We start from the raw sequence: 12,123 nt of genomic DNA on the forward strand, positions 1-12,123 counted from the left end.
CACACAGAAGCTCAGAACTCCAGAAATGGGATTAGTAGGATGAGTAAACCATCATCCACTCCACTTTCTTGTACATGCCTTCCCCACAGACATTTGGCCCACAATTGGTCACCTTGTGAATTCACTACATTTTAATTGAGTTCCTGCTCTGTATCCAGCATCATGTTAGGCTGGAAGATGACAACTTGGAACAAAGCAGACATAGTTCCTCCCCGTTTGTGTGGGGCTTACAGTCTAGTGAAGGAGGCACTGGTGCCTTCGTGAACTGAGGAGGGCATCTTTAGACGAACACACGCTAGTTAGAAAATAGATGGTGGGAACTAGCCACGTCAAGAGCACGCGGTTAAAACACTCCAGAGATTGCCAGGAGCAAAGGTAAAGACTGGGCTGGGAATGGGCTTAGCAGGTTAGGTGAAAGACGGTGCCTTAGGTTAGCTTCCAGGAGTTGGGGTAGGAGGCAACAGAGAAGAAAGGCTGGATTTTCTTAACTCTGAAACTGGCCAGTTAGGAGATTGCACAAAGTTCCACACCAGACTGAGTTTCAATTTCCACGTTTGTGTGTGCAAGTTGAACCCACCAGGCTGCTGTTGAGTCTACAAGGAAGGAACTTGGCAAACAGTAACAAATTAGTTCACCCCCACGCCGACTCTCCTGCTGGGATAGCCTCTCACCACCAAGGAGTACTTGTTAAAGCAACTGTCTCTTGACAGCTAACTGGGAGGCCCTTTCCTTCCGGCAACCACCTCTTTGGGTCTCTAAGCCTTTTCTCCTTTTCCCCGCCCCAAACCCCTTCCCAGCCAGCGGATTTTAGGGCTCTGGCGGCCTCGGCTCTCTCGCGGGGGCTGGGGGAAGGTTGAAATGCTCTTTCTACCTAGGACAGTCAGCCCCTCCCTTGGCACTTGTATTTCTAAATCCCAGGCAAACCTAAACGCTTCCGGATTCTTTTCTGAGTTTAGTGCCGCCTGGCGGCGAGGCCTGGTCTCGACCTCGGGACGGGAGAAAACCAGTCGGTAAACCCCGCTCCGGAAGAAAAGGACAGCAATAGACAGATCTCCCGGCAAAAGGAGGCCTGGGGTCTTGACGCTAGAGAAGGGTCTTCTCCTCTCCGGCCTAGCGACGCCCCAAACAGAAATCTTCACGTAGGGAATTTTAACATTGGGAAGAACAGTGCTGTGCCAGGCTCACGTGGTCTTAGGAAAGGCTAAACCCTAGGCTTAGCCTTCACGCCTGAGGGTCTGTGCCAGGATGTGCGTGTTCTGCCCTCAGGCTTGGAGTCTCTGCCAGGCTTAAGCCTCACTGAAAGAAAGCGCAGAGTCAGCCTGGGTTCCAGCTGACTCGCGATGTGCGCCTCAGCACTTTCCGTTGTCATTCACGCGGGCTGGGACCAGATCGGTGGCTCTGCCGCCTATGTAGACCAGAGCTGACCAAAGCCGGCCAGCTGACTCAGCTTGCCCACCGCGCCCGGATCCCACAGGGAGAGGCAGCCAGACGGAGGTATAAAGCGGCGCACATCAGGCTCGCGCGCAACCTCTCCATTTTCCGTGCCTGCGGTGCTCAACCCTTCGGTGAGTACCTGGTGCTGGGGAAAGGGAGAAAGAAACGAGGGAAAAGCCCTGCCCCGGAGCCGCTTGTTTCTAGAGCCAGGAGGGATCCAGTCCCAGGGACCTGCACTGCCTATCGAGGATGGGCTGCTTAGGCTAAGTACAGGACTCACTCGTGAGAGCTTAGCCGGTGATCCCGCCCTTCCTAAACAGCAGCGGCATGAGCAGCGCCCCTGTGCCGGGCGCCGTGCCCGCCTGTCTCACGCTCTGGGATGAGGAGGACTTCCAGGGTCGTCGCTGCCGTCTGCTGAGCGACTGTGCGAACGTCTGTGAGCGAGGAGCCCTGCGCAGGGTGCGCTCGGTCAAGGTGGAAAACGGCGCGTGAGTGATCCTGCTGCATCTGTTGAGCTAACTTAGGGGGTGTCCGGCTTCTCTCATTCCCACCCGAGCCAAAGTCAGAGCCTGGGACTTCAACCTACACTCAACTATGCCCATAGACAGACTCATCAACAAGACAAACCTTTGTTCTCTCCAAAACTCACAACCCTCCCCAAGACAAAGACAAAAAACGATCTATGGGGCCCGCCCTGAAACCCCAACGGTTTTCTTTGTGCGAAGTCAGGTAGCCTTGTGCAGACAGATCCTTTCTGCTGGCCCCTATCTTAGTATCCAAGAAGCCAGCTTGGGGGGCTGGAGAGAGCTGAGGTTCCTTTGCAGGCCGGAGACTCAGTTGCATCCCTAGGAAAGCACATAGATCCCTGCAGAAAGTCCTTGGTCTGGTGATCTTTGTAACCCAAAACCTGTGGGCCATGAATGGGATGCCTAGGCCTTCCAAGCCCAGAAAACACTAGGTTTGGGGGTTTCATTCTCCAGAGGGACTGGGTGTGTCTGGGAAATGGTCTAGAGTTTGGATCCCTGGGTTTTTTCTTTAACCACAGCAAGAAAGTGATGACCCAGAGGGAGACTGCAAAGATACCTCCCAGTTCCCCTTCTCCTTTTTCAGATGGGTGGCCTTCGAGTACCCCGATTTCCAGGGGCAGCAGTTCATTCTAGAGAAGGGAGATTATCCTTGTTGGAGCGCCTGGAGCGGCAGCAGCAGCCACCACAGCAACCAACTGCTGTCTTTCAGGCCAGTGCTCTGTGCGGTGAGCAAGGCCCACTTCCCCTTCTCTCCTGTCGCCTACCTTCAGGCTCCAGCAAAAGCGTAGTGCCTTGGAAAACCTGTCTCCCCCAAACAGTATATGTGAACATAATCTTAATGGGGGGTGGGGTTAGTCGTGGCATTACTCCAGAATCAAAAAACGTCTGAAAATTGGGATTATGGAGACACAGGTGTGGATCAGCACCATGGACAGCATCGATGAGCCGCTAGTTGTGAGCATGCCCCGGCCTTGCGGCTTTAGTCCACCCCAGGTGTAAGGGAACCTTTGTCAGCACACAGTCCCAGGAGGCTGAGATGGCTGCTGTTAGCCCCATACACAGTCTTAGAAATGAGGTTCAGAGGCACAATGTGACTTTACAGGATCAAACGTGTTAACATGCCGATGACACTCGAATTCAGTCCAGGGATCGGACTGAGAACAGGGCCAGCGTCAAGGTGTCTCTGAGTGTTGAAGGTGTGTGTGTGTGTGTGTGTGTGTGTGTGTGTGCGTGTGTGTGCATGCGTGTGTGTGCGTGCGTGTGTGTGCATGTGCGCGTGTGTGTGTAATAATGAGCCAAATGTCCCAAAGAGAACTCACTCTCCTGCTCACTTAGGTATTGGTGAGTCCTGGGGCTGGTGGTGAAGGTCAGAGGACCCAGTCCAGTCCAATTTCTCTGTTCCAAGAGGCTGTGAGGGATGGTAACTCTGTAGGAGGAAGACCCTTGTGCTAGGCCAGATGCAACCAACACCACCATGCCCACCTGTTTGTTCTCACTGTTCATCCAGTACCCCTTAGCTGGGTCCCAGTCTGAGAGAGGCAGTGATGGGAGCTGAGCAAGGGATTGAGCAGTCAATGAGACCATTAATGAAATATCCTGGTTAGTGGGCCAGATTTTTTTTCTCAGAGCCTGTGATTTCCTTCTGGAAAGGAGGGACACAGGGGGACAATGGTACATGCTTATAATTCCAGCTACTTTGGAGGCTAAAGCAGAAGGATCACAAATTGAAGGCCGACCTAGTATACTCAACAGGGTTTGATCCCTATTACCACAAATATAACAAAGAGATCACAACAGCAAAGGGTCCTGACACAGGAGTCTCTTTAGCATTGAGCTCAAAGAATCTCTGGGAATTGTCTGGTCTTGGCACATAACTCAAAGTCTTGGTAGGGCCCAGGTGGTGCCTCTGAGCATCCCAGCTGGCCAGACCCACTAGGAGCTGATGGGGTGAACTCCTGAAATATCTAAGAGGCTGCATGATATGTGCCAAGCAGGAACTGGGTGACTAGGGTTAAGGTTATATCCATGAACAGGGCCTGACATCTCTGTAATGCCCACCCCCTATTTCTATGCCTCAGAACCACGGTGACAGCCGTGTGACACTGTTTGAAGGGGAAAACTTCCAGGGTGGCAAGTTTGAACTCAGTGATGACTACCCATCACTGCCTTCCATGGGCTGGACCAGCAAAGATGTGGGTTCCATCAAAGTCAGCTCTGGAGCGTGAGTCCTGGGGCTGGAAGAATGGGAAGTCCATGAGCACGGAAGAGAAGATGGGGAAATGATGGAGGATGCTAGAGGCCCACAGAGACTGGGGGAGGGGGAGAGGAAGGGAAAGAGTAGGAAAAGGCAATACAGACCAGGATCCAGGGGAGTGTGTGGGAATGTGGGGGGCTGAAAACTTGGGTAAAGAGGAAATGAAGGGTGGGTGTAGGAGACAGGCTAAAACAGATCACAGGAAGACCCAGAGCAAAAAGCAGGGCTGAAATGTGGCTTTGGAGCTGGCTGTTGGCAGCTGGGACTATTGAGGGGACCACGCAGGTGGGAGCAATGCAGAACCTACTCACTACCATTTTCTCCACTCTCGTAGGTGGGTGGCCTACCAGTACCCAGGTTACCGAGGCTACCAGTACATCTTAGAGCGGGACCGGCACAGTGGGGAGTTCCGTACCTACAGCGACTTTGGCACACAGGCCCATACTGGACAGCTGCAGTCCATTCGAAGAGTCCAGCACTAGGCTCTACACTCAGTCATCATCACCCCAAAGATTCTAATAAAAGCTCTTGACTCTACCTCCTCTCTTGCCTCTTTCCTTCTCTCTCTCTCTCTCTCTCTCTCTCTCTCTCTCTCTCTCTCTCTCTCTCTCTCTCTCTCTGTGTGTGTGTGTGTGTGTGTGTGTGTATGTGTGTGTGTGTGTTAGAGAAAGAAAGAGAGGAGAGAGAGGACTTTATACATTTGTGCAAATAAGAAGTAATCTCTCTTCTTCCTCTTCTTCTTTTTCTTTTTAGACAAGATTTATTTGTGCAGCCTTGACTGTCCTGGAACTCTTTCTGTAGTACAGTCTGCAGGTTACCTTGATCTCAGACATCCCATGGGCCCCTGTCTCTCAGATTAAAAGTTTGTGTCACCACTGCCCAGCAAGCAGGTAATCTCCATTCTTATCTTTTTGAGGATTGTTTTTTCCAATAAGGCCCCAGAACCTTTACCTATCAAGTACGACCTAACTGCGAGGAGCATGGGTATGCTCTGGGGAAGCTAGAGGGAAAGTCAGCAAGAGTTGTGGGATCCAATCAGATGCAGTCAGCTCCAGATCTTGACTTGGAGGGGGGGGGGACACGCACCCATGTAGGTCAAAGCATTGGAAGCCCAGATGTTGCCTTTGCCATTCTCTAGATGGATCAACAATCCCATCATGAATTAGGGTCCAAAACTGAATTTCGACCACCACACACTCCTTGGGACAGCAACCACCATGCAGGACAAAATATCCTGGACCATACACAAAAGCTCTTCTCGGTCCTGTCCCCACCCCAGGCCATCTTCAGCCTGCATCTTCACCCTGGTCTCCAGACAGCCAGGGGGACCTGCCGGTGTCTTCCTTTTGTTCCCAGGAGAAGCATGCATGGGAAGCCCCCCTGTCCACTATGCCCTTCTACAGGGGATGCTTTATCACTCTGAACCCAGGCCCAAGACTATAACAGCAATCACTTGTACCTCCCATGATATTAAACTTTGATATCTACCCCAAGATGGAAGTTATTCATACTTCGTGTGTGTCCAGGGGTGGTTGTGAGGATTTAGTAACAGCTCCCTAAGGATAGGTGTTGATGGAAAAGCATTGAAGCAGTGGATGGAGGACCCTCCACCTGCCCTGTCACGGGTCTCAGAACCAAGGGTTCGAGCTCTCAGTGGGTATGAATTCTGCTTCAGTTCTGAATGGGCTCTAGAGTCCGTGGCTCCTGTCACATTTGATCCTCCAAATATCCTCCATTCTTCATCTGTCTCATTAACAAAGAAACTGGGGTAAAAAGAGAACACACGCCCAATCAGTGGCTAAGCCAGGGTTTGAAAACAGGGTCCCAGGTGCCAAATTCAGGTTCAATTAAGGCTAAGTTGAGCTGTGGCTAAAACCTCAGGTTTCAACAGAGCCTGAAACATGTGGATTCCTGGCTGGCCATCTCTTTGCAAGACAGTAGTATTAACAAAACTAAATGCATACAACTTGGTCCTTGCGTACTTACCATGTGCTGTCTCATGAAAAGCTCACAATATGCAGATGCTTACATCATCAGTTTTAAGACAATAAGACTAAGTACAATACTTCCTCGGCATCACACAATTAGGATATAGGCAAGGTTTCTGAACCTAGAGCTGAATCCAAGCCCCAGGACATCTTGGCTTTAGGCCCCATCTTCTCACTACCTGCTTCCAGAAATAGGCAATGAGTGAGAAAGAGAGAGAGCATTCACTGGTACCTTCTCTTGGACAAATAATCGCACATCATACTTCCAGGAGCATCTGTGGTCACCTCTAGGACCTGGCAGAGGAACCCTGGATAGGTTGCTGCTGCTCTTGGGTTTGTTTGATCCAACTTTTGCTGGCATGGATCTTTTTAGGTTTTTCTGGATCCAGGAGTCACATTCTGCTCCCCACATCTATCACCCCCTGGCAGTTTATAAGGAGAGGTTGAAGTCGTCATAACTGAGGGTTTTAGTCTCTGGTTCTCCCATTCTGGAGAGGCTGGTGGTCTGTAGACTCAGGAGTCTACATGATATACAGCTTGGCAGGGAGACAATGGAGGGGAAGCCACCAAGGAATCTCACCCCTTCAGCACCTGAGTTCTCTTCAGACTGAGCCCAAAGTCTGAGCTGTTGACGCTTGCCGGGCATACAACTGTTGTGTAGGACAGGGACACACAATTCTCCCTTCTGCTTCAGCCTCCTGCTGAAAGTATTTAGTGGGTGAACCTCCATGCCCTCCAGCTCTCTGTTCTTACCTTCTCGCTCTTGCCTTCTGTCGGTAGTTGTTGGAAGGAGCCATAAGAGGGCACAGGAGGGGGACTGAGATCTTGGCAGTACCTCAAGGCCCTTTCCTGCTGTGTCCTAAGCTTGCTTCCCCAAAACATCCCAACCTCTGCCTTTGCTTGACTAGATCCCATATCTGCATCTTGAAGTCTCCATCCCTGTCTCGATAGGATTCTGTTGACTGTCCCATCTTCCATTCTCCTCACCTATGTACCTTTGCCTAGCAAAGATGAACTCTCCTGTGATTGACAGCAAATGAGGGTGGACAGGGTCCCTGCAGACCCAAGTAGGATTTTTGCAGTCTTCATAAGGCACCCTGGGAACAAGAACCCTGCAGGACACTTGTCTATTTCCAGCTCTCCTAGCTCCTGTGTTTAAGTAAGAGAGAGGAGGACACAGAAAATAGCAATTCTGACAGCAGCTACCCCCTGCTATATGTGTCAAGTATCACATACCCAAGTGTCACAGGATTGTAGAAAAAGCATTGCTGACCCAGGGTACCAACCAGTCTCAGGACTAGGAAGTCTCACAGGTACCCAGACACCCTGCTCTACCTGGAAGCCACATTAGAAAAGGCACATGTATAGGGCCAATTGGGATCCCTGTTACCCTGCAGCGTGGTTCATTCATAACCAGAATGGGAGTGTTTGTGAGAGTGGGGAAGGGAGGCAGAGAAATAGTTGTAGTGAGAACTGGGAAGAGGAATAGGACTCTACAGGAGAAAAATCAGTTTACATCTATTCTGTCTTGGGCTAGACAGAGAGGCTCCAACAGGCAACCAATGTACTGGAACTGAACAGATGAAAAGAGGGGAGGAAGAAAGGAGAAAAACAACAGTCAAAAGGCAGCAAGGAGACCTAAGAAGGAGGTGAGGCAAATAAGGAACCGACCAACTCAGAAGTTGCTAGGGGAGATGCCCCAGTGTCCTGCCTGAGGCGTGGGGCCAGGCGAACAGGAAACCAATGAAAGCATAGGGGAGACCGAGAAGGAGATCGGGTCTCCAGGGACCAGCAGAGAGTAGGAGAAAGGAGGGAGAAGGCACGGGGGTGGGCAAAGATAAAGGGAGCCACGGCAGCAGGCCGGGAGCGCAGCGACAGGCGAGAGGGAGGGAAGCGGAAATTTAAAAGTGAAGATGCAGATAACGCAGCCTGGAGACGGGGACCCGGGTCGGGGGGGGGGGGGGGGAGAAAGAGGGTGGAGAGTAAGCAGTGAGGGAGGGGAGGGAGAGGTTGGAAAGAAGGCTCTGGGGAGGAGGCCTGAGGCTATGGTCCGAATTGGGGCCAGCATTCCCGCCCAACGATGTTTGCCGAAGAGTCGGGGTGACAGAAAAGAAGCGCGCCCCAGGCCCCCCGTCTGAGCGCGGAGCTGGGGGCCCATCCCCCGCGTGTCTCCCGGGCTGCGGAGCGCAGGGGGCTGCCGGGTGCGCTTGGCTGAGGCGCTGCGCGTTAGAGACTTTATTGCGATGGGAAGATAAGAGGGGCGGGGGCGGGGTCTGGGGGGCCGAGGCGGCCGCACTTTAATTAAAACGGAAATTGCGGCCCCTGCCCGTGCGGGGCCGGAGGGCTGCAAGCCGCCCTGTAGCTAGGAGCACCGCTCCAGGACCCCCTCCCTCCTCGCCACACCCGGGCTGCCCGCTCCCGCCAGGCCTTGCCGGACCCACTGGCGTCTACTCTTTCCTGTCACCCACAGTCGCCTCGGGCGGGGATCGGCACCCCAAGCGCAAAGCTGACGTGCCCCCCCCCGTACCGGTCCCCCCCATCTCCCACCGCCCAGTCCCCGGCAGCGATGAGACAGAGCGGCGCCTCCCAGCCCCTGCTGATCAACATGTACCTGCCAGGTACCAGGGACCAGCCGGGGGCTGGAGGCACCAAGACCCTGGGCGGGAAGTCTAGGTTGGGGCAAGGGCCAAGTTCGATGGATCAAAGGAAGGGAATGATTCCAGAGAGTCGCTTTGTGGGTGTGTGAAAGGGACTGATGGTTGCAGATTGGGGCATTCAAGGTAGACAGCGAGCTCCGGGGTTTCATTGTGGGTCTAGATAGGACTCGCAGATCCCGGATCCTAGGAGGCTGAAAGCAGGGTCTTTGGCGTGGTGGTCTCCGGGCTCCAGCTTTGCCCGAAAGCTGTTATCCGCTGGGCGTCGCCTCTTCGCCCACAAGGGTCCTCACCTTCGTCCTCCGAGCGTTCACACCGGCCCAGCCTTCCAAGCGCCCCCTTCCTCTTTACAAGGGGCTCTGCTAGCTCAGACTCGGCTGGCGTGATCCCCTCTGGGTTTTATAACGCTCCAGCCGGCCCCTTCGGAAAGCGGATTTCCTTTTTCCTGGACGCGTTTCCTGACTTGGGCGCTATGGAGGGGCTCTGCGCCGTATGCGTCGCAGCCTAGCTTGGGGAGGAGGAGCTGGGTGGACCGGACCCCAGAACACTGCAGCCCGGGGCCCTTTCGGTCAAATCCGCAACTTCCGCCTAGGTCTGCTTGACTGTTTTCTTCTGCGCTGCAGATCCCGTCGGAGATGGTCTTTTTAAGGAAGGGAAGAGCCCGAGCTGGGGGCCACTGAGCCCTGCGGTGCAGAAAGGTGAGCTGAATGGTACACTGGGCTGATGGAGACACCATAGTAGATGGGGGGCAGGGTTATGAACCCAATAGGACGGGTACCCCTCGCACTAGACAGAGGGGCAGAGAGGTGTGCACCCACATTATGGAAAATTATAAGGCCGTGGGTAGTTTGTGCAGAGGCCCTGGGAAAACACTGATTTGGTCTTTGACTCGTACATTTTTTGAGTCCTTGCTCTAGGTTTATGGGACAGGTCAGACGAACGAAGGTGATCTTGGCCCCCAGATCATTTTTGGTCAAGGGTGGATGGTTTTCCAAGCTTTCAAGCGGCGGCTGTGGTGCTTAGCATCTTTTGGGGTAGGGCTCTCTTTGGAGCAAAGTCGACTTCCTGTCGGGGTGGGTGTGGGGTCAATAACTACTTTCTAAACCACCCTAGGCTAGCAGAGGCTTAAGCCGCTAGCAGGCACTTCCTGCTATTCCTTCCGAACTTTCTGACTTCGCCAGCCACGCCAGCCTTGGCGTTGTGTTTGATACCCAGGTTCGCTGTGGCAGACAACAGGCCTGTCAATCATCCTGCTGATGGCTGGTATTTCAACTCTTACCTGAAGCTCCTGCCCCAGCCAGTGACTTAATCTCACAAGAAGCCACAAAAGATGAGCCGGGCAACTGCTTTTCTTTTCCCGAAGGAAGGGGATGTAACACCCAGCAGGGATGGGTCTCTGCCCAAGTCTCTGTTGTTCCCACTTGGTGCTGGGTGCACCTTTTAGGCCAAAGCTTCCCGTACTTCTGCTCTAAAACCAAACCCTGACTTCCGGGGAACCAACCAGCTGTTCTAGAGGAATTGGGGTTGAAACTCTGGAAGAAAGACCTTGGGGGGGGGGGTGTTCCCACTGAGTGACAAGGAGAGACCACCAGGCTCCACCTCGTTTTACTCTCTAAAAAGGACTGGGGACAGTTTGCTAAGATTTTTGTCCCTCAAGGCTTCAAAGCCGGAAAGAGTGCGTTCTGAGTCACTCACCACCAGCATATTCAGGGATGTCCTCCTGGTTACTGCAAGCAACCCTGAGATTTATAGGAAGACCAGCCAGGATTCCTGCACGAAGCTTTTGCTATGCCACCTCTTTTCTCGGAGCTGCCCCCTTCCTTCTTCCCCAGCATCCCTGAGGTCAGTGCACCTGAAGGTGATGAGGCTGGGGTCTCTCCAAGAATCAAATCAGCCTCTCTTCTCAGTACCCAGGGTTTCTGTTCTTGTCTGTCCTGGTGTTACTTCAAGTCAGGCCTGTCTTACTGTGTACCTTTGGGTGGTAGGGACGGACTGCCTGGTGCTCTCGTATGGGTCAGTCTACGGGCACACTGCCCTTTGGGACCTGGGTCTCCGGACAGGACCTCACTTGTCCTGGTGAGGCAGTTCAGTCTTGCACCTCTGTGCAGTCACAGTCCTAAATAAGGGAGAGTGGCCCAGGGTGGGGTGAGGGTCTGATGTCTGCCCCTTACCTAGGAAAGCCATTCACCACAGCTTCTTTACTGAGGAGACAATGCTACTCCACACCCAACCAACCACAGAGCAATGTGCCCTAGCTCTTCCGAAATTGGTCTGCACGGGTTGACCCGCTGCCTCCTGCTGCTCACAGGGGTGCTGTCTGAAGTGCCCTTGTCTTCTTCAGCAGGGATTGGCAGTGGTTTGTGTTGGGTGGGTTTTTTTGTTTTTGTTTTTGTTTCACCTCTCTCCCCCTGGTTCCAGGCTGCCCCGTCCGTAGCTGACTGCTCCCCTTCCCCACAGGCAGCGGGCAGATCCAGTTGTGGCAGTTTCTGCTGGAGCTGCTGGCAGACCGTGCGAACGCGGGCTGCATCGCGTGGGAGGGCGGTCATGGCGAGTTCAAGCTCACCGACCCCGACGAGGTGGCCCGGCGCTGGGGCGAGCGCAAGAGCAAGCCCAACATGAACTACGACAAGCTAAGCCGCGCACTGCGCTACTACTACGATAAAAACATCATGAGCAAGGTGCACGGCAAGCGCTACGCCTATCGCTTTGACTTCCAGGGCCTGGCGCAGGCCTGCCAGCCACCGCCCGCGCACGCCCACGCCGCCGCCGCAGCTGCAGCAGCCGCCGCCGCCGCCCAGGACGGCGCACTCTACAAGCTCCCTGCCGGTCTGGCCCCGCTGCCTTTCCCCGGCCTCTCCAAACTCAACCTTATGGCAGCCTCGGCCGGCGTCGCGCCCGCTGGCTTCTCCTACTGGCCCGGCCCGAACGCCACCGCCGCAGCCACCGCACTCTACCCCACTCCGGGCTTGCAGCCCCCACCCGGGCCATTCGGCGCGGTGGCCGCCGCCTCGCACTTAGGGGGTCATTATCACTAGACCGGGCGGCCTGGTGAGCCAGGGCCTCTCCCAGAAGTCCAGTGGCCAGTCCCACCCTCATCCTGGGAGGAGCCCCGAAGCTTTCCCCGACGTTCCTTCCACACAGATTTCATTGAAGCAGCCGCGCCCAGGCGGGGGAAGAAAAGACTGGAAGCTTCTGAGGTCTTCCTAGAACACTAGGCTTCCAGGCCCCCATTATCTCCACCCCAGGAAGGGCGATTTTCCCCCACT

At 54.1% G+C, this 12,123-nt stretch overlaps 2 protein-coding genes across 2 annotated transcripts; both read left to right on the plus strand.

Annotated features, from left to right (window-relative positions):
• Positions 1-1,540: 1,540 nt before the first annotated feature.
• Positions 1,541-4,697, plus strand: Cryba2 (crystallin beta A2). Its single transcript, XM_038341102.1, has 5 exons — positions 1,541-1,565; positions 1,755-1,922; positions 2,545-2,686; positions 4,040-4,182; positions 4,550-4,697. The coding sequence occupies exons 2-5, from the start codon at positions 1,762-1,764 to the stop codon at positions 4,695-4,697; spliced, it is 594 nt and encodes a 197-aa protein (XP_038197030.1). The 5' UTR covers positions 1,541-1,565; positions 1,755-1,761.
• Positions 4,698-7,621: 2,924 nt separating this feature from the next.
• On the plus strand, positions 7,622-11,892 carry Fev (FEV transcription factor, ETS family member). Its single transcript, XM_042055630.1, has 4 exons — positions 7,622-7,669; positions 8,566-8,821; positions 9,481-9,555; positions 11,315-11,892. Exons 1-4 carry the CDS (start codon positions 7,622-7,624, stop codon positions 11,890-11,892), a joined length of 957 nt encoding a protein of 318 aa, XP_041911564.1.
• Positions 11,893-12,123: the final 231 nt, after the last annotated feature.

Source organism: Arvicola amphibius, chromosome 8 (genome assembly GCF_903992535.2).
Source record: "Arvicola amphibius chromosome 8, mArvAmp1.2, whole genome shotgun sequence".
Lineage (NCBI taxonomy): Eukaryota > Metazoa > Chordata > Mammalia > Rodentia > Cricetidae > Arvicola > Arvicola amphibius.